The 25,914-nt window shown below is 49.1% G+C and overlaps 1 protein-coding gene across 8 annotated transcripts in view; it reads left to right on the top strand.

Annotated features, from left to right (window-relative positions):
• Positions 1–22,527, top strand: part of GRAP2 (GRB2 related adaptor protein 2) — a 64,027-nt gene extending 41,500 nt beyond the window's left edge. For 4 of the 8 annotated variants that reach the window (XM_038550491.1, XM_038550490.1, XM_038550492.1 and 1 more), the window contains 7 exons: positions 1,759–1,850; positions 8,489–8,580; positions 11,498–11,617; positions 15,291–15,459; positions 17,992–18,180; positions 19,452–19,574; positions 20,290–22,527. In XM_038550491.1, the coding sequence (XP_038406419.1) occupies positions 1,773–1,850; positions 8,489–8,580; positions 11,498–11,617; positions 15,291–15,459; positions 17,992–18,180; positions 19,452–19,574; positions 20,290–20,469 (951 nt within the window). In that variant the 5' untranslated portion in view covers positions 1,759–1,772 and the 3' untranslated portion in view covers positions 20,470–22,527. The other 4 variants (XM_038550494.1, XM_038550495.1, XM_038550497.1 and 1 more) reach the window with 4 other exon arrangements.
• Positions 22,528–25,914: the final 3,387 nt, after the last annotated feature.

The raw sequence follows: 25,914 nt of genomic DNA, 5'->3' as shown, positions 1-25,914 counted from the left end.
TGTTGTACCCTCCCACTGGCAGCCACCTTCCTCATTTACCCAAATCTTGTCACTTGGGTGGAAATTCCCACTGAGAGTGTGATTGTGGTCCTGGTTTACTGGTTACTGAAAGCCATTAGGTGTGAGGTTACTAACCTAAAGGGTTTCAGACTTAGCCAAATTCTGATAAATGCAAATGCCAAGCAACAACTTCCAAGACTGTCGGAACAGCAAACTGTCTTAGCAAAGAACCAAAGGATTTAAGGGTCATGGAGAATTAGCATCAAATTGCAAAGAAGAAAGTTTATAGAAGATGGGAGAAATCAGAAGAAAACTGGGGCTGCTTTTGGCCAGACTACATTTGCTGAGGATAAATTCATCCCATACAATTTCTTTTAATATTATTTGGGTGAAAAAAAATTATTTGGGTGCTTTTTGTTTATTTATTTATTTATTGAGAGAGAAAGAGTGCACAGAGGGAGGGGCAGAGGGAGAGGGAGAGAGAGAATCTTAAGCAGACTCCATGCCCAGTGTGGAGCCTGCCATGGGGCTTGATCTCACGACCCTGAAATCATGACCTGAGCTGAAATCAAGAGTCAGACACTCAACTGACTAAGCCACCCTGGCACCCCTATTATTAGTTGAATATTATGATCCCTACTTTACAGATGAGGAAACTGAGACCTCAAGAGGTTTAGTTGCTGTACAAGATCATACAGCTAGTCAGCCACCAACAAAACCAGGATGCTACTCTTTCTATTATAGCCTCAATGTCTTTTTCTTTTTTTAAGATTTTATTTATTTATTTGACAAAGATAGAGATAGAGCAAGTGAGTGCCAGAGACCACACACAGGGGGAGCAGCAGAGGGAGAGGGAGAAGCAAACTCTCTGCTGAGCAGGAAGCTCAATGTGGGGCTGATCCCAGGACCTCAGGATCATGACCTGAAGTCAAAGGCAGATACTTAACTCATTGAGCCACCTAGGTGCCCCCTGCAATGTCTCCTTAAAAACAAACAAAAAAAAAAATTAAAAAAAAGAAAAAACAAACAAACAAAAAAACCCACAACTAACTATATTTAATTTGTAGGCTAACTTTTTATTTTACATAGGCCTCGTGTATTCCGGGGGGAGGGGGTAATAATATTTTAACTCAATTCAGAAGTATTAGAATGAAATTTTTCAAAGTGTACTTGGCTTACACTCTTGAAATGAAATAAGGAGTCTAATTGAGTCCCCTGCTTCTCGAACCAGAATGCTTTCCACTCTCAGGCCATGTGGAAGGATGCTAAGTTCCCCACTGGCCGATGCTGCCTAATTCTCTTAAATGATTCAGATGTAAAAGAGAAAATGGCATCTGTCTAATTAACACTGCCTGGTTAAATATAGCTGCCAAGGGACAGCCTCAGGACGATGTTTACGGAACAGTCTTTCCAGCCCCTCGGCCCGAGTTAGAGGCGATAGCGAGTCTTCCGTCCTTATCAGCCAGAAACAGGGCCGCCCGCAGAAAGGGTGACCGGCCAGACAGGCAAAGTGAGATGAAAGGAAGGGGAAAGGCGCTGCTGGCCTCGGTTCCCTGCTCCTGGCATGTGGGGATTGGGGGAAGAACGGGAAGCACATCCTGCAGGCTCCCTCCCCGTGCGGCCCGCCTGTCTCCCGCCCGGAGGCCTCGGAGGCCTGGGACCGGGCGCCGCGCCGACCTCCGGCTCCGACTGCCAGGCCGCCGCGCTGCTCGCTTCTCCGGACAGAAGGGCATAATGAGAACATTACTTCTCTTCCAGCTCCGCGTCACGACATGGAAGCCATCGCCAAGTTTGACTTCACCGCCTCAGGTGAGGATGAACTGAGCTTTCACACCGGAGATGTTCTGAAGGTAGGTGACGTGGGGCCCTGAGGGGAGGGGGCCCTGGGGAGTTTGGGGTTACTCTGGTCTGGTCCCCGACTTCACCCAACAACCCATGCCTTTGTTTCTTAAGAACTACACACAGTTCCTTTCAAAAAGAAAAGTTCGCCTCAATCGAAAGGGCTCCTTCTGAGCACCGGGATGGCAGTTAGCAGGTGGGGTGATGGAAAGAAGCCACCATCCTTGTCCTCAGGTGCTCATGGTCTGGAGGAGAGGGGGCAGAGAGCCAAAAGGCTCTTCCAGATATTCTTGTCTAAGTGCTCAGGAGCCCAGGTGAGGGAACAAGGGATCCCCCCCGCGAGAGACGGGGTTGCAGGAGCGAGGGGCAACATCGGTTGTTCGGGAATGCCGCGAAGGTGAGCTGGACTTTACCCGAAGCTCAGAGGTGAGCAAGCCTGGGTGGTGCTCAGTGAGCATCGTGAGGAACCTAACAGGAGGGTGCTGGTGGAGACAGCCTGGGAAAGACAGCTGGAGGGGACGTGAGCCAACGGAGGCCACGCACACCCGGCCCCTCAGGGGCACCTGAAAACTGGCCTAACACCCACACCTGAGTTGTAGTGGCTCTTTGCAGGGCTGAAGAGGCCTTGAATTTCCAGTCCATGCACCACACTCAGAGGCTTAAGTCCTGCATCTCAGGCCGTTTGGAGCAAAAGCACAAGCCCTTAGGCCATCTGGGGAGTCTGTGAGGCGAATGCCCCCTGCCTGGCCTCAGAGCGCTGGCAGAAACCTGATCCCTGGTCCGCAGCAGCCCACGCGGGCTCTTCTCAGACCGCAAGGCAGCACTGAGGCCAATCTCACTACCGAGAAGTATGCTTGCTGTAGAGAGAATCGTGTCAGTACGTGACAAGTGCACAGACAAGAAGGATGACTTGGTTTGGAACTTGAACACCCCCAGGGCTCATCCTTCTCACTGTCGTCACTTTGCAAGATCTAGCAATATAGCTGCCAAGAGTGTGCCTTCCATGCTGGAGCTTCTCAAGGTCCGAGTGTTGTCTGGGCTGCTGACCCAAGGAAAGGTGACCTTCACTTCTGTGGGATCTTACCAAGGTCACAGAGGGATCTGCCACGCGGTGAGCAGTCCCTCCCTTCTCTATGGGTATTGTGACCTTGTGATCATCAACCCCTACAGAGTGTCCTCGCTCCAAAGAGGCCAGGAGCCAACTCCCACTCCTCAGCTCCCATTGCAAACAGAACCTAGTGTCTTGCTTGAGTGCTTCTTATTTCTCAGAAAAGGAAAAGGAAAAAAAAAAAACCCACAAACTTTCCTTGATTCTGCTTCTGAATCTACCTCCTGGTGTCTTTTCCTCACTACCAACACTGGGAGAGGTTCTCTGTACTGATGCCTGACTCCCTCGCTTCTCATTTATTCCACTGGAACCTACTGGAATCCGTCTTAAATAATGGCCTTTCTAAAGTGCCTGTGGAAGTTGACATTGTTAACTGTCCCTCCTCTGGGTCTGGAGTTCTGCTTCACCCTAAACATGTACTCTGTCCATTGGTCTCTCTTGAGATCTCTTAAGCATTCTCCTTTTGACAAGAGAAGTTTGATGCAGTAAAAAGGAGCAGGAGTTTAGAGCCAGATATATCTGAGCTTGAATCTCACCTTACTAGCTGTGTGTCCTTGGCTCAGTCACTTGCCCTCTCTGAGCCTCACTGTCTTCATCTGTTAAGTGGAGACTATATCTACTTTGCAGGGTTCTGGAGAGGATTAGAGGTAATGGTCCCAGCTCACAAATGGTTGCTTCATAAATGATTGCCATATTTCAGTATCACCTATTCCTGCTGTCAGTCAGACTACTGCCACAGCCCTTTGGCTGACTTCAAGGGGCTCCTGTCTCTTACTCCTTCAATCATTCTACATACTAGTCTCAGGAGGATCTTTCTGGAAGACAAATCAGATCAGATCACTTCCTTCTCAAAGGCATTCAGTGGCTCCCCATTATCAACTGATTGAAATTTAAGCCAGCTGCTCCCAACCCACTCCCTAACCTCATCAAGCTCTCATCCAGGAACATGCACATGTATGTACCCGCATGCACACACCCTTGTGTATGTAATGCCCAGATTACGCTGCAATACACACACCGTGCTGTCAGGCTCTCCCCATACTCTGAATACCTCTCTCCTGCACACACATATTTGACCATCTCTGCCTGGAAACCCTCACGAATCCTCCACACTCCCGATGGCCTCAGCAAAATTAATCAGTCCCTGTTCAGTTCTTCCACAGCATTGCACACACACTTCGTTCAAGGCACTGATGATCTCACCTCCGGTGGCAGTTATTCATGAGCAGCCAAGCCTCTGTGCTCTTCTGCGCCCTGTACACCCATCTCTCATCACTGCCCCTACCCTGTAGGATCCTGATTGCCTGTTTATGTGTTAGCTACTGCACTCGCCAAAGCTCTGATGGCAGGGGCCAGGTCTGCCTCAGTGTCCAAAACAGCAGAGAGTTGACTCTCCCTAATATTTGATGAATAATTGACCAGTTGATTCTTCCTCTGGTCCAGAGCAGAGCCATGCCTGGTTCATCTTTGTGTCTTCCCAGCAGCACCCCACACAAGTCACGACCCCAAACAGGTGCTCAGTACAAATTGCTTGAGTTATTAAATTGCATTTCTGCATGCTCATGTAGAATTCCACCAGAAGGCCAACCTCTCCTTCTTTTCAAATTCTGTCCCTTGCAGCTTAATGGTGGGATGAAAAGTGGAGAGGGGCTTGTTGGCTGAGCCCCACAGTACATCTCTATCATGGGGGTTAGTAGCCCTGCCTGTGGGTCTCTATGTACAACTGCAACCCTGCCCCTTGACTCCAGAGATGGGTAACAAGCCCCAAAAATCTTGCAAGTGCTTTCAAAGGCAGCTTGTGACTGCCCCAGTAATTTACTCCTGCGGTGTTCTTTCATCCTAGGCTTTTCATGCTAAAAGACTAAACAGACTTTTTCACTAGAAGGTACAAACAATGTCTGACTAGCTCACCGCCAACCCACCCACTCCAGACTGTGAGTTCCCCAGGACAGAGTTCTCAGTTTATTCATCTCTGTATTCCCAGCACCTGAGTGCAAACAGCAAGTGCTCACTAGATGCTGATCACAGGATGATGAACAAGATGGTGGTTGGGGAACTCCAGCCAAATGATTCCATTCTGCTTCTCCTGGGAGAGAAATATTTGAAGTCAGGAGTCGGATGTTTCATGTTTGTGCCTCAACCCCCTGGATCTGCAGTTATACACAACACCAGACTTAACATTTGTCTCTTAAATTTGCCAGTTGTTTTAAAAAAAAAAAAAAAGTCTCTTGACCCAGTCCATTTCTACCCACTTCTGTAACATGTCTAACTCAATCCCATTGCTCCCTACTAAAACAGTGACCTGAAAGCACTAAGACTTAATCCTGTGTCAATTAACTTCTTCAATACTTCAGATTTCTATTAGGCCACTAAGAGCTATAATTCCAACCAATTTTAAAATTCTCCCAATGGTACATTTTGTCCTCTTCCCACATCTTATTCTCAGGCCACGTAACACAGAAAATTATGCTCGTAGACAACATTATAAGAATTAAGATATGGTAAAGTGAAGTATAAAACCTCATGTGCTCAGCCTGAACCCCTTGCTTGGGTTTTCATGATGGGGACAAGAGATATGGGGAACCGAATAGACAGAAAGATGAGAAGAACAGGAAGTATGGGGCCCTGAGCCAACAGCGGCAGGAGGAAACCACCTCCCCCCCAAACACTTTTCTTTGCAGAAAATGAGATTCTTTTAAAACCTTGCCTTCTATACACCATAAAAAGCCTGTAAATTCACCTCTCTGGGAACACAATCTCAGGCAGACGGAGCACCAGGTGGTGGGTAGAAATGGCCGGCATTGCAGGATAATCTTTCAGTTGCTACAGGAGGTAAATGGGTATGCGCCACAATTACTAAAATTACAGCTGGTTTCAGGTCAGAGAACTAAGTACAAAGTTGGTTCTTACCGTGATGAGCCAATTTCCAATTGGCCTCTTTTACCCTATTATCCCTGTTCACCTTCGTATTTGACATTTGCTACCCAGCCGAAACATCGCACTCTGGGATGATGGGAGAAAGGAATCCCAAAGCCACAAATTGGGGAGGGGGGGGGGAAGGCGTGGCGTGAAATGTCCTTGTGTTCTTTGTGTGAAGACCAGGCACCGGTGTGAGTTTCCTAGTTCTTTTTCTGACCTAGATTTTCTGCTCTCCCCCCTTAGCATACCAGTACCCACGTGTCCTCAGTGATACCAGCAGTCATATTTGATGTTAGAAACTATAAAGTTAAAAAAAAAAAAAAGAAACTATAAAGTTTTCTGTCCTCAGCAATTCTAGAACTTAAATATGGGACACACTTTTATTTCTTCAGAACAAGTGATCAAATTCAAAACGTACACATATAATACTTGAAAGAATTTATAAGCCCTACCATGTCCTTCAGAGCTGGAGTCCTCCTTTCTAAGAATACCACATTTTGCAGAATTGTATTTAAAAAAAAACCAAAAAAACACAGCACACACTTCCTGAAGGATTTCGAGGTACCAGGGCTCATCGGATCCTCACATCCTCTCTGTGAGGGGCTGGCTAGTGGTTACTGTCACCACTTGCCTGACGGTTGGTTGACGTGCCAAGGGTCATACAGCTGGTGACAGGGCCAGCCTAGAAACTGGGTCTTCTCATTCCACATTCAGAGAGCTGGCCCTTTCTTCCACCTTGGGGGTGATAGTAGAAGTACCAGTTTCCTAGCTCTTCTCCTCTCTCTTCGTGTCTGGAAGAAAGGAGCCCGTGGGACCCAGGCTTCCACCCCACCTGCGCTGATGCCTCTGGAGTCACCGCCGCCAGCCCCAACTTCTCCTCCAACTGCTCGCTGGGCTTTCCTTCCCAGACGGTCCCAGGGCCACGTGGATTCACCCACACGAGATATTCACACCTGCTCCTCCTCCTCCTGTGCTCGTCCGTTTGAGCAAAGGCATCACCACCCACTCGGTCTCCCAAGGCCAAGGATACCCAGAGCCCTCCCAGAATCCCCTTCTCCCTCGGGTCGGGAAGGTCACGACCTGCACACGGGGCTTCCGGGGGGCCTCCAAGCGGACCCTCGCCCCTCACAGGGGTGGCTGCGCTTCGTGCCTCCAAGCCCCCTTCAGGCTCTCGTACAGGACTCCTTCCTGGCTCTAATTCTTCCCATGTTATTTCCCGGCTCACGATCCTTTAGTGGCTCCCCATAAATTTCAAGAGAAAAGGCCTTGTGTCTCTACCTTTACCCCCCTCTGGGCCCCTGGGGCCACAACAGGAAGTCCCGCCGGACAGAGGCCTTTTGTTCCCAGAATGCACTCCACTTCCTCCCGTCCCGGAAGTTCCTGCGCCCGCCCTTTGCCTGGAGAACCTACATGGCCTGGGCAACCCCAGGGCTTCTGCTCCCGGTGGTCTCCCTGAGCCGTCCCCGGCTTCCCCCTTCGGCGTGGCGGTTTCCACCAGTTCAGGCGTTTTCAGCTGCAAAAGAAGCAGAAACGTGAATGCGGCTTCGACAATAATGCCCATTGATTACTTCTCACGCAATGTCCAGACGTAGGAGGGCTCCCGGGTGGCTCGTTCAGGGGCTCGATGACATTGTCAAGCCGTCTTCACTTTGCTCTTTTTAAGAGTCTATTTATTCATGAAAGACACAGGCAGAGGGAGAAGCAGGCTCCCTGCGGGGAGCCGGATGCAGGACTCGATCCTGGGACCCCGCGATCTCTCCCTGGGCCGAAGGCAGATGCTCAACTGCTGAGCCCCCCACGTGCCCCAGCTCTGGCACCTTCATTGCTGTTCAAGTCCATGCCACATACTTTAGAACCGTTCTCAGTGGGGGATGGGGGGAAAATATTTGTCTTTTAATAGTGAAACATTTTCTGAAATAACCGGAAGCCGCATACAGCCAAGTCTGATGAGTCATACGAGTAATCAAGGGAAGTGATAACAGTTGGGGTCACAGTCAATGAAGGACCATATAGTAAGGAGACAGAACTTCTGGTTTGCTTGTGATCTCGTGCTAAAAGCAAGTTTAGAAAAGGCATCCCAGATATCTTGAGTCACGTCCAAATTGTTTGTGAAACACATGGAGTGTGAACACAAAGAGTTACTGTTTTCAAAGCTGGCCCCACCGGATGTTTAAGTTTTAATTTGCTTGTTTAAAGAAATAGGAACACATTAAATTTCTAACAGGTTCCTGGCTACCTGGCAGAGAAGAAGAAATCACGGAGTGGCCACTCTTGTCTTCCCAGCATCTGCTCAAATGAGGAGCTTAAGGTGCTGAGACCTGGGACACATGAATTTCCAAAATATAAAGAGAAGGGGCTTCAGAGAATCCTCCAAGTGCCAAGCCTGGAAGGCCACGCCATGATGGGGTCCCATGTGTGGCTGGCACTAGTGGACAGATATAGCTCCGGGTCACAGAAGCCAAACTGCAGAGATAAACCTGTTGCCCCGCCACTGGAGCACCTGTGTGGTTTCTATGGCTTATTTCCCTCTAAATCCAAAAAGATGTTCTTTGCCCTGTACCCCTCTCTTTTGTTTCTTGACATCCTCCCTCCAGTCTTTGTCCTTGCTTCTCTTCCATGTAGATCTTAAGTAACCAAGAGGAGTGGTTCAAGGCGGAGCTTGGAAGCCAAGAAGGATATGTGCCCAAGAATTTTATAGACATCCAGTTTCCTGAGTAAGTATTTCCAGCCTGCTGACATGGGCCTACCCACACACACTCCCCTTACTTTTTCAGCAGTCACTAAAATTATCTATGCATACCCAAGATACTGTCAAAACCGGTTGCCTCTGGAGAGGGAACCACACAGCTGAAGGCCAGGGTGGGAGGGAGATTTGCATTTCACTGCATTCCCTTTTGAATTTTATACCATGGGCATGGATCGCCTATTTTAGGTTTATAAGCTAAAGGCATCTATAATTGCAATCACAGGGTTTCCACGAATTCCATCGGGGGCGCTGTTGGCCACCCCCACATCAAGAGCAGCTTCTTCAGGGCACCTCTCCATTACCTCCTAACCATCTTCCGTCCTCACCAGGGATCACAAACAGCTGCCTTCCCTAAGCCATGTTCATACCCATGAAAACCATCAGTGGGGGGAAAAGAGGAATTCCTTTCATAAAGAGGAAAACGAAAAATTGAGATTTTGTCTCATTTGTCTCAAGAATGGACCACAAGGGTTAGATACAAATCTAATTTCCGAGAGTCTCGGTCTAGCTCAAAGAGCACAAAGGTCTGTTAGAAACCCGAAGCGGTATTGGTGACTCTGGTGAACCAGGACTGACCACCGAACCAACAGAACGACCACCGACCTCAACCCTTGATGCTGCCCTGTAATCTTCTAGATGACCACTTGATGCCTTCTTGCTCCTCAGACCTCCAGCCCCTCCCCCACGGCCCTAGTGGCTCAGGGCCTTGCTTCCAGGGACACTGGGATGATGGAAGCCACCAGAAAAGCCCCTCTACCCTGCCCCCCACCCCACCCCCGCTGACTCATTGCATCCACCCACCTCTTGCAACTGCACTCAGACAAGGCTGCCTTTCCTGCAGCTGTTTGGAAAGAATTGTCTGTGCTTCTAGCAGAAACTCCCCCCCCCCCCATATCAATTCTCTCCCTCTCTGCTGGGTCATTCCCATCTGCAAAGATGCTGCAACTTCTCCCATCTTACCGAAAAGCAAAACAAAAGCAAAACCTCCTGGTCCCAAGTCCCCCTCCAGCTATCACTCCACTACTCTACTTCTTCAAGAGAATTTTCTGTACTCTCATCTCTAACTTCTCCCCTCCCCCTTGAAACCTTTTTATCACTGTCGCAGTGAACTACTAGGTCCGCCAGTGGGTTCTACAATCTCTGTGTGATAGAATGTAAGTTCCATGAGGACAGGGCTTCTCGTCTGCTCTGCTCACCACTATATCTATCCCCAACGTCTAGCAGAAGGCCAGCACGTAGTAGATACTTGATTAAAAACTGCTGAATGGGCAGCCCGGGTGGCACAGCAGTTTAGCGTCGCCTTCAGCCCAGGGCGTGATCCTGGAGACCTGGGATCGAGTCCCACGTCGGGCTCCCTGCATGGAGCCTGCTTCTCCCTCTGCCTGTGTGTCTGCCTCTCTCTCTCTCTCTCTCTCTCTCTGTCTGTCTCTCATGAATAAATAAATAAAATCTTAAAAAAAAAAAAACACCTGTTGAATGAACGAATGAATAGCTTTGGAAGGATATGTAAAAACATAACCCTGCCTGCTCGCTTAATATGCAGTGTGTGGACATTTTTGCAAGTCTTGAAGTCATCTATCCAACTCCAATTAAAGGACAAATGTGTATCTTCTAAACAATCCCCTAACCACTTGCTGCCTCTTCCAAAATATTTCCTTTGAGATAGGGCTGCTGAGGAGCATGTCCCATTCTCTTACCCGGCCCCATTACATTTCCTACACAAGGCAATGCTGTGGTGGTCACTTGTTCGGCCCTGTAGCAAAGTGTGGCAGCTACTCTGGCAGGATTTCCAGGTAGACGGCCACCAGAAAGCCTCTGCTTCTGGCCCCTCGGAGCCCAACCAACCTTCCCCTGCAGTTCCAGGTCTAGAATTAGGACATCCCTCCTGCCACTCCTGTCCAGGTTCCTAAATTCTAGAGAGCACAGGATATTGCTCACAAAGGAATCCAAAGTGCGTCAGACATTCACCTTCAAGGGATTGGACATACTAGCCTTCCTGTGGCAGCAATAGGAGAGCCACCTTGGAGAAATGGGACCCATCCCACTTAGGGCTGCTGAGTGATTGCAAACACTCATTTTGCTCTTCTGTGGTTGAGAGGTTTCTGGCCTCCTGCCCTGAGGCTGTAACCACTGTTTGCCTTGCTCCTGTGATTGTACTTGACCTTTTGCATGTATGCTATGCCACCTGCCACAACACTTCCAGACACTGCCACCCTGACGGCTCCCCTGAAAGAAGAATCTCTCCTCTGTTTCTTCTTTTCCACAGTAAGGATTATTTGCCTGGATATTGAGGGGGGTCCTGGGAGCTGGCTGTGTTGACGCTGCTCTCTGCTGCTGCTAGCCTGGCTCCACACCACCCAGATCACAAGCACCTCTGGGCATTAAGGGGGCCCACTGATCTCCCAGCCTGGGTGTGAGCCCAAGGCTTCCCAGCTCTGGTCCCCCAGTGCCTGAAGGGGTTCCTGTCTTCCTGGCACATCATCTGTCCCTGCAGTTCTTTCCTAGTGACATCCCTCACATAGCTGCCAGCAGGCGGCCACTTCCCGCAGTGAGTCACTCCCACACTGTCCCATTTTGGTGCAGTGGCACATTTCCATGATTCAGGTTTTCCAACTGCAAGAAAGACTTCTCCTGGAGGGAAGGAACAAAGTGGGTGCGTCAGGGGAACGCTCACTTGCCTTGTCTGAAAACTGCCTAGAGCATGTTTGGTTCAGAGGCCCCAGCCCCCTCCTTTGTCTCTTCCTGTTCTCTACTGACCAAAGTCCCTCTTTCCCTTTGGGTCGTTTCTTCTCCCCTTCCCCTTCCTCTTCCCCTTCCCCTTCCCCTTCCCCTTCCCATCACTCTGGCATCTCACCAAGACTCTCTGGTTTTATCTCATCCAATAGATGGTTTCATGAAGGCCTCTCGCGACACCAGGCTGAGAACTTACTTATGGGCAAGGAGGTTGGTTTCTTCATCATCCGGGCCAGCCAGAGCTCTCCAGGGGATTTCTCCATCTCCGTCAGGTACGATCATTCCCGGCTCAGACTGCTAAAGCCATGAGGTGACCCCTTGAATGTGACCTATTGCTCAGAAGCATGGCGGCCAAGGGGCCCAGGCATCTTATCAGCTGGAAGCAATTCATCTCCTTCCTGTGACCCATGTATATACCTCCTCAGTACGCTGGCTTGTGGCCAAGTTATGTATATGTCCATCTGCCTCCCCCTCTAGCCTAAGTGCTTCTGGAAGGACAGGATCTTTTTTTTTTTTTTTTAAGATACTATTTATTTATTCATGAGAGACAGAGAGGCAGAGACACAGGCAGAGGGAGAAGCAGGCTCCCTGTGGGGAGCCCCATGTGGGACTCGATCCCAGGACCCCAGGATCATGCCTTGAGCAGAAGGCAGATGCTCAACCACTGAGCCACCCAGGTGCCCCTGGAAGGACAGGATCTTAATCTATTTCATCTTTGTGCCTTTAACAGCACCTTATACCCAGTGGGCATTCGATGAGTATTTGTGCAAAGAAGTAGGACAAGAGAAGGAATGGAGAATCCTCAATTGTCCACATCTGTCTTAGGGTTTAAATCTGAACTTCTTCTTCTACTACTGATACATATCTGAAGAAGGCTCAGAGGAAAATTAAAATCTCAAGTCATTGCTGTAGTCACAAGTCATTTGTGGTTGCACAAAAAGAAGGGCCAGCTCCGTGCACTGTAATGCAGCAAACTGACAGCAACAGATCAGAGCCGAGGGGGTTGAGGTGAGGGACCGTAGCAGCAAAATCTCATTAATGTGAAGCACCCAGGAGGAAGTGAGTCAGTCCAGACACAAGCATGACACAGCCCCACGCTCAGAAACCCCAAGTCTGAGTGCACTGTGTGTGGTCAGCACGTCTGGGATTGCAAGTCACATACCAGGCATGGTGACCACATGTGAAAGTGTGCAAATTAACGCTGATACCTGCACATGAGGAGCCGTGGAAACCTGTACAGTGGAGCCTACTGTCGGTTCATTGACAGGAAATATTGGTCTGGATCATTCAATACATTTTGAAAGGCATGCAGCTTTAGTGCTTTAAGTTCATAAATCCAATCTTGCGTAATAACTGAGAGGCCACTTTACTATTTAGAAAGAATGGGTATTTTTGCATTGGGCTCCCTGCATGGAGTCTGCTTCTCCCTCTGCCTAGGTCTTTGCCTCTTTCTCTCTGTGTCTAACATGTATAAATAAATAAAATCTTAAAAAAAAAGAAAGAATGAGTACTTTTTTTTAAAGATTTTATTTATTTATTCATGAGAAACACACAGAGAGAGGCAGAGAACAGGCAGAGGGAAAAGAAGCAGGCTCCATGCAGGGAGCCTAACATGGGACTTGATGCCAGGTCTCCAGGATCACACCCTGGGCTGAAGGTGGCGCTAAACCACTGAGCCACCTGGGCTGCCTGGAAGAATGGGTATTTTAAGGAATAGGTAGGAAGGACTTACAAATAGGGGTCAACCATTTGTATGCACCTGCGCCTCTAAAGCGCTCAAAAGTAGCTTGGTCTCATTAGCATTGTCCTTGCAATCTTGCTTAAAATCTTAATTTTCCTTAACTAAAACTTGTTTTTTTTTCATAGGTTAGGCAATAGGAAATTTTAGGTCAGGCCAATAGTGATGGATCACAAATTCTAAATTTGTTAGGTCTTAATGCAACTTTGCTCTATTTAATAAATTTTATAGTCAAACCTCTTTCTTAAGGGCCCTGGTTACAGATTGGACTAGGTAAATGGCTACATTGAAGGGCATTCCTTGGTGCCTTTGGTTTGCATGAAGTGCACTCTGGCTTTTCAACTAGGAATTATGGTTTATATTTCCTCCATGATGGTGAATTCTCCAAAAGGGTCAGCCTTGACTTCTGCCACAGTCTCTCCCTGCTGTTGAGGCATTGCAGCTTCTTGTGATTATTACCATAATCATTACTACGTCTCTTGCAGAAACGTAGACTAATATATTCCAAAGCAAATCATTTTTATTTATTTATACATCTGCTTTCTGTCATGCAAAGATAATTAAGAGCTAATTGTAGTTCTAACATTTAGCATTTGTTAAGGGTCTGAAACACTAGACTTTAGAGTCTGAAGCCCTGAGTTATATCCTTTTCTCTGCTCCTCTTGGAACTTGAGACAGTGGTGCAGCCCAGATGAGAGAGCCCAGCTCTTTCCACAGGCCCAGGTGACTGGCTGCAAACCTGACATCCAGCCTCTCAGTTCATGAGAGAGAGAGAGGGTTAATGTTTCTCACTCTGAGTTCTTTGACTAAGAGGTGGTGGATGAATAATTATATCACAAGAATATTTCCTCCTCCACACACAGATGTGAGGAGTAATGACTAGGAATTAAACCATGTGTTGTTAGAATGAAGAAAGCATCTGTTAGTGACCAACACCAAGGGGAAGACCATGCAGTGATTGCAGAGTGTCGGTTCCTAGCTCAGAGCAGTCAAGCAGAGGTCACTGCTGGCTATGAGCAGAGCCCAGCACATAAGACGAGCCTGAAGATCAATCAAAATTCCTGTCCCCTCTGAACATAGTCCACTGAATCCATCCTTAAGAAACCTGCACTAACCTTCGGAGGTATCCTTACTCCCCAACTCTCCTTAAATTCTTGACCTTTCTCTTGGATCAGGCAATTGATATCATTAGTTTATTTTTAGATATAAGTGTATGTCTGTTTGACAAATAAACTTGACATCGAAAAGAGAATGCCTTGTTGATGGAGAAAGACTGGAGCTAATAGTAAAGGGCAAACTCCTCCTTTCCAGATGAATAAAATCCAGTTTCTCCTACCTTGATACAAATATTTCCCATCACTGCAATTCCAGCTGGTGTCAAAAGATGCCGATCTAAAAGAAGTTAGCAGGTGTACATGGTATGACAGGCTCAATTCATTAGACTGGAATCAGAAAACCAAGGTTCTTGCCTCAGCTCTGCCACTCACTCACCATGACCTTGGCTGAGCCCCTCACCTTTCTGAGCCTCAGCATCCTCACCTCACATAACATGGAGACAAAGCTAAACAATCTCAGAGGTCCTTGCCAATTAAAACACTACATGTCTATGTAACACTTTTCTCCCCAAAAGTTCAAAATACTTTGTAACCTTATTTTTGCAAAACATAAACCAAGGCCAAGAGATCTCCATTATATAGAGAACCAAGTGTGACAAATTTCCCAAGGTAGCCTCTTACTGTCCAGAGCTAGTTTATGGGCTTAAAAGAGCTGGTTCAAAGTATTTCTGATAATGGAAAGATAGCAGGGGTGAAAAATCTTTCCCCTCTGAGTCTTGACAGAGTCCTTAGCATCATACAGAACTAGGGATTACCATGTTTCAAACAAACATTGTAAAAAGTCCTTGACCTGATAGTTCTTAAAGCACTTGGACATTTTCTTCTTATAAAAGCTTGGCTCCAGTGTCAGAAGACTGATTATCTTCTGCTGATGTAAAAATCCCTTCTAATGCAGCCTGTGTCCTGAGTGGTCCCTGCCACAAATCTCCTCCTAGAATTTGAGTGAGCCAGCCCACCTGCTTTGTGATGGGCAAGCACTCAAATCCCCTTTCCTGCCCAAAAAGAACTCCAGCACCCCTGGATGCAGTCAGCTCTGGGGGTGGGGACATCATCACCATATAATATACAATTTTGATTTACCTTGATCTCTAGGCATGAAGATGATGTTCAGCACTTCAAGGTCATGAGAGACAACAAGGGTAATTACTTCCTGTGGACAGAGAAGTTTCCATCTCTAAATAAGCTGGTAGACTACTACAGGACGACTTCCATCTCCAAACAGAAGCAGATCTTTCTGAGGGATAGAACCCGAGAGGACCAGGTATGTCTCAGGCCCTGATCAGCCCCGGTCTACAGATTTTAGGCAGCATGAGTCCTACTCGACCCATCAAGACAATGCATTTGATGGGCATGTCCTCTGAGTATTCTGGAAGACAGAATAACTCTGAGGTCAGACCTCAGTTTAAATCATCTCTTAATACTTCCCAGCCATGTGATTTGGGAAATTTATCTGATCTTCAGTTTCCTGATCCATAAAACTGGAATGATAGTGATACCTAACTCATAGATGGTGGTGAAGGTTTGAGAAGATAATGTATTGCCTTCCCTTATATCACTCCTAACAGTGCTACCAGCACTCAACAAACATTAGCTCTTAACCATGGATGCTTTATTTGTTATTATAGATGTTACTGCATCACAGTTTCAGCCCAACTTAGGAGTTGGCCAAGATGAAGGCCAGGGGGGCACACAAGGAATGATGGAGAGCATCTTAGAGTCCAGGACTAAGGGAGTGGGTAGAGCTTTGTCACAGAAGGGTGGGGTAGGGTTGTTGGAAGAAATAATTGGACCTGAAATTCTTGCTCTGGGAACAGTCTGGAATATGGAGTATTATTTTACTAGAAAATGTATCAGATAAACCTACCTTTAAAAAAAAAAAGATTGGGGATTCCCGGGTGGCTCAGTGGTTTGGCACCTGCCTTTGGCCCAGGGTGTGATTCTGGAGTCCTGGGATCGAGTCCCACGTCGGGCTCCCTGCATGGAGCCTGCCTCTCTCTCTCTCTATCTCTCATGAATAAATAAATACAAAATCTTTTTTAAAAATTTTTTAAAAAGATTGATTGATTGATTGGTTGGTTGGTTGATTGAAGAGAGTGAGGGCTCACAAAGCAGGGGGAGGAACAGAGGGAGAAGGAGAGAGAAAATCTCAAGCAGACTCCCTGCTGAGCATAGAGCTGGATGTGGGGCTCTACCCCATGACCCTGAGGTCATGACCTGAGCTGAAACCAAGAGCGAGACACCTAACCAATGGAGCCACCCAGATACCCCCAGACAAACCAGCTTTAAATCTTAATTTCATCACTAACTATCCTTATTACCTAGCCAAGTTAAGAAACCTTTCTGAGTATCAGATTTCTCATCTGGAGATGGAGAGAGTATAATACTTCCCTTGTTGGCCTATCACAAGGATTAAATGAGATAATATAGAGATAGCACTCACCATAGAGTCTGGACAGTAGCAGGCACCAAGGAAGTGTTAACTTGCCTCCCATAAATTCACACACGCACAATTTATAAAATATCTTTCAAAGGAAGCAAGTCGTTATAAGAAAGAGATGGGAGGGCAGCCCGGGTGGCTCAGCAGTTTAGCGCCACCTTCAGCCCATGGCCTGATCCTGAAGACCCGGTATTGAGTCCCACGTCGGGCTTCCTGCATGGAGCCTGCTTCTCCCTCTGCCTGTGTCTCTGCCACCCCCCCCCCCCCCCCCCCCGTATGTATGTATCTCTCATGAATATATAGTAAAATCTTAAAAAAAAAAAAAAAGAAAGAAAGAGATGGGTATAGGAAGAAGCATTCTCTGGAATAGTTGAAATCCCAGGAACAAGTTATTTGAAAAGGCATTGCCGCTGTCAAAGCAACATGTGCTCTGGGGAAGTAGAGAAAACCATCTCAGGTAGTTGGCTGATTGTAAGCCTGAGAAGTGATGACAGTCCTAGGAGAAAAACAGTGTTCCTAGCAAGTGCACATAGAAGTCCAGCAAGAAAAACAAAGGTTAACTAAGACTTTGTGAATTATTTTAACCACATTACAGGTGATGGAAAGATCCAAGTGGCCGGAATCCAATTCATTCATTGGACCTGGTATTAATTTACCAGGACATGCATGCAAGAGAGAAAAGAGGTAGCATAAAAGTGCATTAAACTGGATTAAATGCATTCATATTTGTAAAGCTCTTAGAACAGCGCCTGGCGTGTACAAAGCCCAGGGCCCTATGTGATTGTTTGTGAAATAAAAATAACAATAGAGGACCTCCAAGTCACAGGGCTGTGGTCCCATTAAGCAGAAAGGCCGTGCTCCTTCCCAGCGTGCCCAGCGGCAAGCCTGGTTTCCATGGCGCCGCAAGAGGACTGCTGTTTGGGTCTCTATCACCAGGCTATGAATGACAGTTCAAAATCAGGCAAAGTCAATAGCACAGCTCATCGGGAGGGTAGGATGTCCGGCGGTGTGGCCACATGCGATAAGGAGGGGTGGCATTGTGTCAGTAAAATAGAATATTCAAGCTTGATTACACAGAGGAAAACAAGCCTACTAGGAAGGGACAAAATGGGAGGCACGTGGAAAGGAAACAGAGACCTGAAATTCCCAACCCTGGAGAATCTGAGAACGTGGAGCCATTTGAAGCTGTGAGGGTCTGAACTGTGGGCTGTCTCTGGGCTGCCCACATGCCCTCAGCTGTCTCCTGGGACTGTCCTGAGCAAGGTCTGGAAACAGCTGCCAGAAGGGGCAGGGTGGGGCCCAGAGATGCAGGAAGGAGGAGGATGGATCTGCTTCATCCTCATCATTCTCTCTCAGGGTCACCGGGGAAACAGCCTGGACCGGAGGCCCCAGGGAGGCCTGCTCCTCAGTGGGGCTGTGGGAGAAGAAATCCGGCCTCCGATGACCAGGAAGCTGTCAGACCACCCGACGCCCCCTCCCTCGCAGTACGCCCCGGCACCACCAACTCAGCAGCACCGCTATCTGCAGCACCCTCATTTCCATCAGGTACCCCAGAAGAATGCAGTGGGCACTGTGAGGTAGGGAAGAGGACCTGCTCTCCCCCATGGGGCTCAGGCCACCTGTCCCCACCGCCACCGAGCCTGTGAAAATTTCCCGTGATAGCAGATACAACCAGAGCAAATAAATGCTGGGGGGGAGTGGAGGGGGGGAGGGTGTGTGGTCCTGGGACTGTGGGCCCGGGAGAAGCATCTCAGGCCCAGCCCAGCCTCGTGAGGGTCCACAGATTTCATAAAGAAGAACTGGGACCTCCCAACCGGCAGAAATATGATAATATGATATGGGAACTGCTCTTGGCAAAGAAGTCCCTGTGAATTCATTGGCTCCCTGCCTGAACACACACCCTCACGCGCACACACACACTCCTACCCTGAGGATTCAGTGAACCGTGGCTTCATTTTCCTGTCAGCACAATTCCAAATCTATCCATGCCCCTTAACCCATCTGGCTGTGGAGATCCACAAGAAAAACAGATTAACGCCCACAATAGAGCCTTGCTTATTTATTTATTTATCCCCTGCCTTGTTCCAGATGGGATTTGGGGCCGCTTACTGAGATGGACAATACAGCCAGATAACATCGTTCCTAAATTCCTTAGTAGGGCACACGAAGCTCTTTGTGAGCTGCCCATATCTGTTTCCCCAGCCTCATCTCCTGCTGGCTCCTCCTAAACCACCCCTCTGCCCCCCACCCTCCTCACTCCCCGAGCAAACACACATTCCAGCAACACTGCACTATCTTTAGTTACCAGAATGGTCTGTTGTGTTTTCTCTCATAACTTGGGGGGCTTTTTATATGTTATTTCCCCTGCCTAAAATGCCCTTTCCTGGCTGATCCTTCTCCTCCTCTAAGCTAGAGTTCAAGTATCACCTCCCCTAGGAAGCCTTCTCCGATTACCCTGGCTGATTTAGATGCTCTCTCAGCTCACTTATCACTTAAATGTAGATGGTTCCCCCTCTAAACTGATGATCCACGAAGACAAGGGCCTTTTCCTTCCAGCTACACATCCCCAGTGATTAGGACAGTACTAGATACATGGCAGGTGCCTGATATTCTTTGAATGAATGAAATCTGGCATCGTCTTCACAATCGAAGGTCCCTTTGCCATCCTTCCCCCTCTCTCCAACACCTGGGGTTTCTTGTCATTGGCAGCAAGTATTCTTGGAACACTGGCTGTGTCCCTAGCATCTGAGCAAGGCACTGGAGGGCCTGGGAGGGACGTGGTGTGGTGACAGGTCTTCCGTTACATGTGTTTCTAGGAACGCCGAGGAGGCAGCCTTGACATAAACGATGGGCACTGTGGCGTGGGCATGGGCAGCGAAATGAATGCCGCCCTCATGCACCGGAGACACACAGACCCAGTGCAGCTCCAAGTGGCCGGGGTACGTGAACGTTCCCTCCCTGGGCTCAATGAAGGCAGCCAGAGGGGCACTTAGAGAAAAGGCTGGTCCTGCAGGAGGGAGCCAGGGTGCTCAGAGCTCCGAATGGAGGCAGGGGGAGCCCAGTGATGGGGGCGGGGGAGTTCCCAGGCAGAGCCCATCCCTGTCTGTTACTCTGGCTGCTCTGCCTTGCCCTGTCCTCTTCCTTCTCGGCTCTGCCTCTAGCGGAGGGAGATCTGTTGGCTTTTTCCTTGCAATCCACCTGCCTCGGTTGTGCTAGCACCAGGGGCTGTCAGTGTAGGTACGCTGCCATCCTTTCTGTCGTCTGAAGAGAATAAGAAGACCACCTATTGATGTAGGGAGGGTAGTTGTCAAGGATTCTCTGGGAGGCCTTGGAGGGTAACCTCTCTGCAGTAAAAGTCCTGAGTCTCAAGAGCGGCTCAGATAAGTTCTGATAACTTTGTGCTCAGGGCTGTGCAGTGGGGTCTGCTCTCTGCTGTAGGGGGGTCTGGGAGGGTCTGGGAAGCCAGAAGTCAGCCTTCGGGACAGGGGAGTCCAAGAGGGGTCTGGGAAGCCAGAAGTCAGCCTTCGGGGCAGGCCACTCATGGAGGACTTTATCCTGGTGCGGGAGCCTTGGGACCTCCCCTGTGTGACAGTGGTTCTGCAGGCCAGCCCCCCGCCCTGGCTCAGCAGGACCCCTCTGCGCTTCCCTCAACAGCGAGTGCGGTGGGCCCGGGCACTGTACGACTTTGAGGCCCTGGAGGACGACGAGCTGGGATTTCGCAGCGGAGAGGTGGTCGAGGTCCTGGACAGCTCCAACCCGTCCTGGTGGACCGGCCGCCTGCACAACAAACTGGGCCTCTTCCCTGCCAACTACGTGGCACCCATGATCCGATGAGGCCCTTCCAGTGGGGTCAGAAGCTTTTGCCTGAAGCTGCCTGCAAGAGAGAGAGCAAGAAAGAAAAGCTGGAACTATATAGACACGTATATGTGTGTACACACACACACACACACACACATATGCCTATGTGTATACACATTTTATAATAGTAATTTATTGGTGATTTAGTTGGTTAATTAGTTAATATGAAAGGAAGTCAGGTGGGGAATTATATTCATACTTGTTTTTCTGCTCCCCTCAGCGGTGTGTGGAAGGCAGCGGGTAAGCTGGCGAGGGGGCAGGGACATGAAACTCAAATTCTTCCTGTCCTTAGGATGGCACTGCTTCCTCCTGGCCTTGGGAATTCTCACTGAGAGAAGCTAAGCGGAGATCCACACCCTAGCGTTGGACGCAGAATAACAGGGTGGAGCTGGACTCGGTGGGGCACGTTTCAGCTTACCGCCAAGGCCAGCTTACCTTGAGGATTCGCGGGGCAACTTCCCTCCTGTTCTCCAAGGGTGGGTACTGCTGGGTCGAGAGTAAAGGTACAGCCACACAGGGCTGAGCCGGGAGCGGGAAGGACCATGAAGGCAGGACTGGAGCAGCAGGTGTCCCGAAGCCTGGGCCAGCCCGGCCTCCTGCTCCACCCTCGGTGGAGACCTTCACCTCCCTCCAGTGACTGTTCCCTGGCTAATCCTCTTCCTCGTGGCCGACATGGAGAAACAGACCACGAGGAGCCAGGCACTGGGAGATGGAGGGATTTTTACAAATCCCCAGGGGCTTACTTGTAACCTCTGTTTCCCCGGATACCGAAGAAGCCTGCATCTGAGATTCTGTGAAGTGCTTAGAGAAGCCCTGGCTGAGAAAGCTGGATTTTAGAGCCATTGTTTCATGGTTACAAGGATGTCTCTTTGGGTCTCTGTTTGTTTTCCTGTGTTTTGAGGAGGCTTTGCCCAGTGGCACAGAGAGACGCCGACTCCACAAGAGTGTTGACTAGCAATTGTTGATGGATTGATTGATTGATTGATTGATTGATTGATTGATTGATTGCCCAAGCATGACCCTGGGCGGGAACCAGCTTTGCAATGTGCTTTCTGTTGGATCTGGCAGTTGAGCCACTGCTGGCAGCGTCCCCCCTCCAACACACACACACACCCAAGAGCTGCACTTGGGACAAGGGACCCCATTACCACCTTCTCTCCTGCCACCTCCAAATAGGATTGTGTTTCTCCGGGGAGGTGTGAAGCACAGACTGACTTCACTGGGAAGAAGGGACAGTGGAGAAGGAAATTTAGTGTTTTGGTGGAGCCTGGGAGCAGATATGTCTGCACCGCTGAGGGTCCTGAGAAGAGGAGGGGTGTGTGCAGTGACACCTAAATGAAAGGATGGGGTACATGTTGGAGATGGAGCACGGGGGGTGAGGTGGGTCCGTTCCTTTGTCTTCTTCCCCAGCCCTCCTTGCTCTCAGGAGTGATGGGGGCAGCCATTCTGGAGTGTGATAGAAGAAGAAAGAGTTTCTGACTCAGAAGTAACTGTCAGTGTAACGTAGGCTGTGTCCCCTTGACTCTGAATTCTATGATTTTGTGATCCCTGCGCTGCCTTTACAGGGGAAGGGAAAAAGAAGGCACTCTGTGGTGAGTCTTGGGAGCGAAGAGAAAATAGCCTGAGAGGCGGAGGGAGTGGAGCAGAGTGAGGAGCGTCTGGCACGCAGCCTTTAGAAATGAAAGCACAGAAAGGGAAAGGTAGCAGAGACATTTCAAAAGATCAAGGAGCAGTGTGAGAGGCCGAAAGGGAGGGAAAGCGAGCGAGATGTTAAGTGGGACAGGCGAGGGAGACATGGGAGTAGGAGTCAGCGGGGAAGGCAAGCCCGGAAAGGAGGGTGGGAGCAGGTGGGGGAGGAGGAGACGTGAGCGCAGCGGAAGGTAGGGGCGCGGGCGCAGGTACCACAAGGATGAAGGCGACAGAACAGGGAGAAGGAGAAGCAAGGCAGAGAAGACCTAAGAGCTATTTTGGTGCTAGGTGATGTGAACATGTTACAGTAAATAAAAGCCAAAAGTGATGTTTGATTTTACAGTATTTACAAACCATATGCTTTACACAGCCCACAAACCTCATCCATTTGTCTGATTATGTGGGAGGACCAGCCCCAGTGAAGAGAGAGGGAAATGATTTGGCTCTGGCCTGGATTTTGCACCTTGAAACACTTCTCAGGAAAGCAGAGATAATGACAAGGGCCCTGTTTTGCTGGGCAGTGTCTGGGTCACACATCCGCTCAAGTGGGAACCGGGGTCACTGGCCTGGAGAGGCCCACCGCACAGCGTGGGCAGAGCTTTCAAAACCCCTGGAGCTGGATGTTCTATTCCACCCCAGGCCATTGGAGGAGTCTTAAACTGAGGTCCTAACCCAGCCTTATCCCTGCACATCACTCATGTTGCTCAATTCAGAACAAAGCAAGAGTCACCCTAACCACCCTAACTACTTAACTGGGGCCCTTAGGGACCAGGCAAAGAGGACAAGGAACAAACTGTCCACACTTGGGGGGGTTTGGGGAAGTGTCTCTGCTGCCTAGGGGAGCGCATGGAGAGTTGCTTTCCACCTGACAGCATTTCAGCACCAGGGGTGCGTCCCCTTGCCCTCAGCGCTCCTCCCAGCCACACAATGGGGAAATGCACCCAACATCTCTGACTTCAGCTGAAACGCTGTGCATGACCCGGGGGCAGGGAACTTCCAGAGAAAGTCTGGTTCCTGTTGAACCAGTTCAATTTTTCTAACCACTTGCTGAGGCTCACTGCAATATCAAATCTCTGGTACCTGTCACCGCCCACCCACTTTTAGATGGTCTTAGGCTGATCCAAGGCAGGGCTTCCCAAAATGAACTTGCCTATGGATGGCCTGGGGAACATGTTAAAATGCAGATTCTGATTCAGTCCTGCAAGTCTACTGAGCTCTGAGGTGATGTTAACTCGGTCCACGGACCATGCTTTGAGTAGCAAGGGCAAAGAACAGAGAGCTAGAGAGATCTCTAATTAGATCCCTTTGCTCGGGATATTCAGGCACCCTCCTCTGTTATTTACAAACGAGACATGCTTCAGAACTGCCATTATGACGTCATCCATGTTTGAAGGCCCAGGTGACTGATTTCAGCATCTCCATCAAGAATCAAGAAACTTCAGGACGAGAGGCATCCAGGTAAAATACAAACAGGGGTTTCCCAATAGTGATTCTTTTAAAGACAAGCAGAGGTTATCTTTGAAAGAAGTTGTGAAAGCTTTCTCAGGAACCCCTCAGACATGAAACGCACTCACCTCAGGTGTGGTCCTGCTTGGAGGTGAGGGTATGGCCCACATGACCTCAGCACCGTTAGAGCAACTAACCCAGAGCAAAACAGGCCACGCGTGGGACAGATTGACCTGGGCGAGTACTTGCTCTTCACCTTGTTTAAAGTCAACGCTTTGGCCTGTTTATACCAAAACAAGGACACGGCAAAAACATGTTGTCTCAGTTCTTTTAAATACTTCTCAGATTCCTCCACGTCTTTCCATCACCACGACCACGCCACCAGGTCTCTTTCTGGGTGACTGAATGAGCCTTGACACGCTTCTCCCAGCAGACCCTTTTGTCGCCAGTGCATTTTCCAGAGAGATGCCAGAATGATCCTTGTCAAACATGAGCCTGATCACCTCACTCCCCCACCAGCCACCATGCTTGGACTTGCATCCAAGTCCCGATGTGGCCGTGTGGGGTCTGGCCCCGGCCTCCCACTGCAGCCTCCCCTGTGTCTCCTTGCTGCCTTCTCTCAGCCTCCAGACAGGTTCCCAAAGCCTCCGTATCTATTGTTCCCTCTACCTGGCTAACTCCTATGCATCTTCAGGTCTCAGTTTAAGTGTCACTTTCTCAAATTATCCTTTCCTGACCCTCACCTAAAAGAACCCTTCCGATTGGACTATGGTGGTTCCAGGTGCTTTTCCTGAATAGTGCATACGCTGGTCTGTTGGACTATTAGACCATAAGCTCCCCAGGGCAGGGATCATCTCTGTTTTGTAAACCATTGTCTGCCCAGCATGCAGCACTATGTTTGGTACACAGAGGCTCAACAAATACTTACTTAATGAATGAGCAAGTGAAACCTGCCTCATGTCACCTATCATTCATTCTGTAACCCAAAGGTCCCAGGCCTTAGGGACCCGTAGGTGCAAACGAGGTAATATTAACATTGATGCTCAAGTTACAGTAACTTTCAGCCACCTGCCCTCAAGATCTCCAGTTACTTCCAAGAGTCCAAGGGAAGGAGGCTGGTATCTCTCATGTGTCTAAGCACCAGTCCACTAATGTCTCCTACTCTGCCCATGTTCCATTGTTCCTGAACATGCTCTGCTGACACCGTCTTCCCTGATGCTGCCGGTCCATTGTGCATCACATCTCTATCTTGATGAAATGCCCCCAATCCTTCAGGAAACCAGATCTGTCCTGTAGTTCCCATGGTCAAGGGGTTGGGGAAGAGGATGGGTAGAGAATGGCCTATACCTAGTTCTGAGTAGCCCTTGTCCCTGGGCCTCAGAGAGGCACTCCCTAGGTCAAGGGTCCCCCACAGTTCATGCCCTCCTCACTGGAGCCCTCTTTCCATCACACAGGACAGAGGAAGTCCCTTTCCCCCCATCTCTCTTGTTTGTCTCTCTCCCTGTCAGCCCTTCCTCCTTCAGATGAAAAGATATGCTCTTGTACCTCTTTGTTTGTGCAATAGATACCACCCACAGCACCAGGGGGATACACACCCTGTTGTACAATTTGGGCTCAGCTGTAATTCATTCATTAAATCAACAACTATTTACAAAGCACTTCACAGAGGCCAGATGCAATGAGCCAGTGGGTCATCCACATTTCTCTACTCTCTCTGCATCTGTGCCACAGTTGCCCCCTCATTTCAAACCTCTCTTCACTCACCCCCAACCTCCCCCCACACACACCGCCTGGAAACTGCAATGCTCTCAGAATCATCTCCCAGCCTCCAGGCTGGCCCCTCTTATCCAGTCCACTGACTACCAGAGAGATCTTATTAACATGCAAAGCTGACGACATCAGGCTTCTGTTCAAAAGCCTCCGGGGGCTCCCACTAGCTTTCAGGCTAGAGTTTAAACTCCCAAGCTTGGCACTAATGCCATTTTGCGATCTTACTGCTGCCTGTTTGTTCAGCCGCAATGCCCATCTCCCCCCAGCATGAGTCATGTTGTTTCAGAGCTCTGAGTCCTTCCACTGGGTTCTTTCTGCCTGGAATGCCTTTCCTCCACTTTTTTGTCTAGATCAGTGCTGTCCAATAGCACATTCTGGGACAGTGATAGGGAAGTTCTCGATCTGCTCTGTCCAATATAGGAGCCTCCAGCCACTCGTAGCCACAACTTGCAATGTGGCTAGTGTGAGTGAGTTAAATAGCGGGATGGGGCAAGTGGCTAACCTTATTGGGCAGTA

The sequence above is a fragment of the Canis lupus genome, chromosome 10 (assembly GCF_011100685.1).
Source record: "Canis lupus familiaris isolate Mischka breed German Shepherd chromosome 10, alternate assembly UU_Cfam_GSD_1.0, whole genome shotgun sequence".
Taxonomy (NCBI): Eukaryota; Metazoa; Chordata; class Mammalia; order Carnivora; family Canidae; genus Canis; species Canis lupus.
The sequence above is the reverse complement of the archived record's forward strand: the minus strand, read 5'-3'. Positions and strand labels throughout refer to the sequence as shown.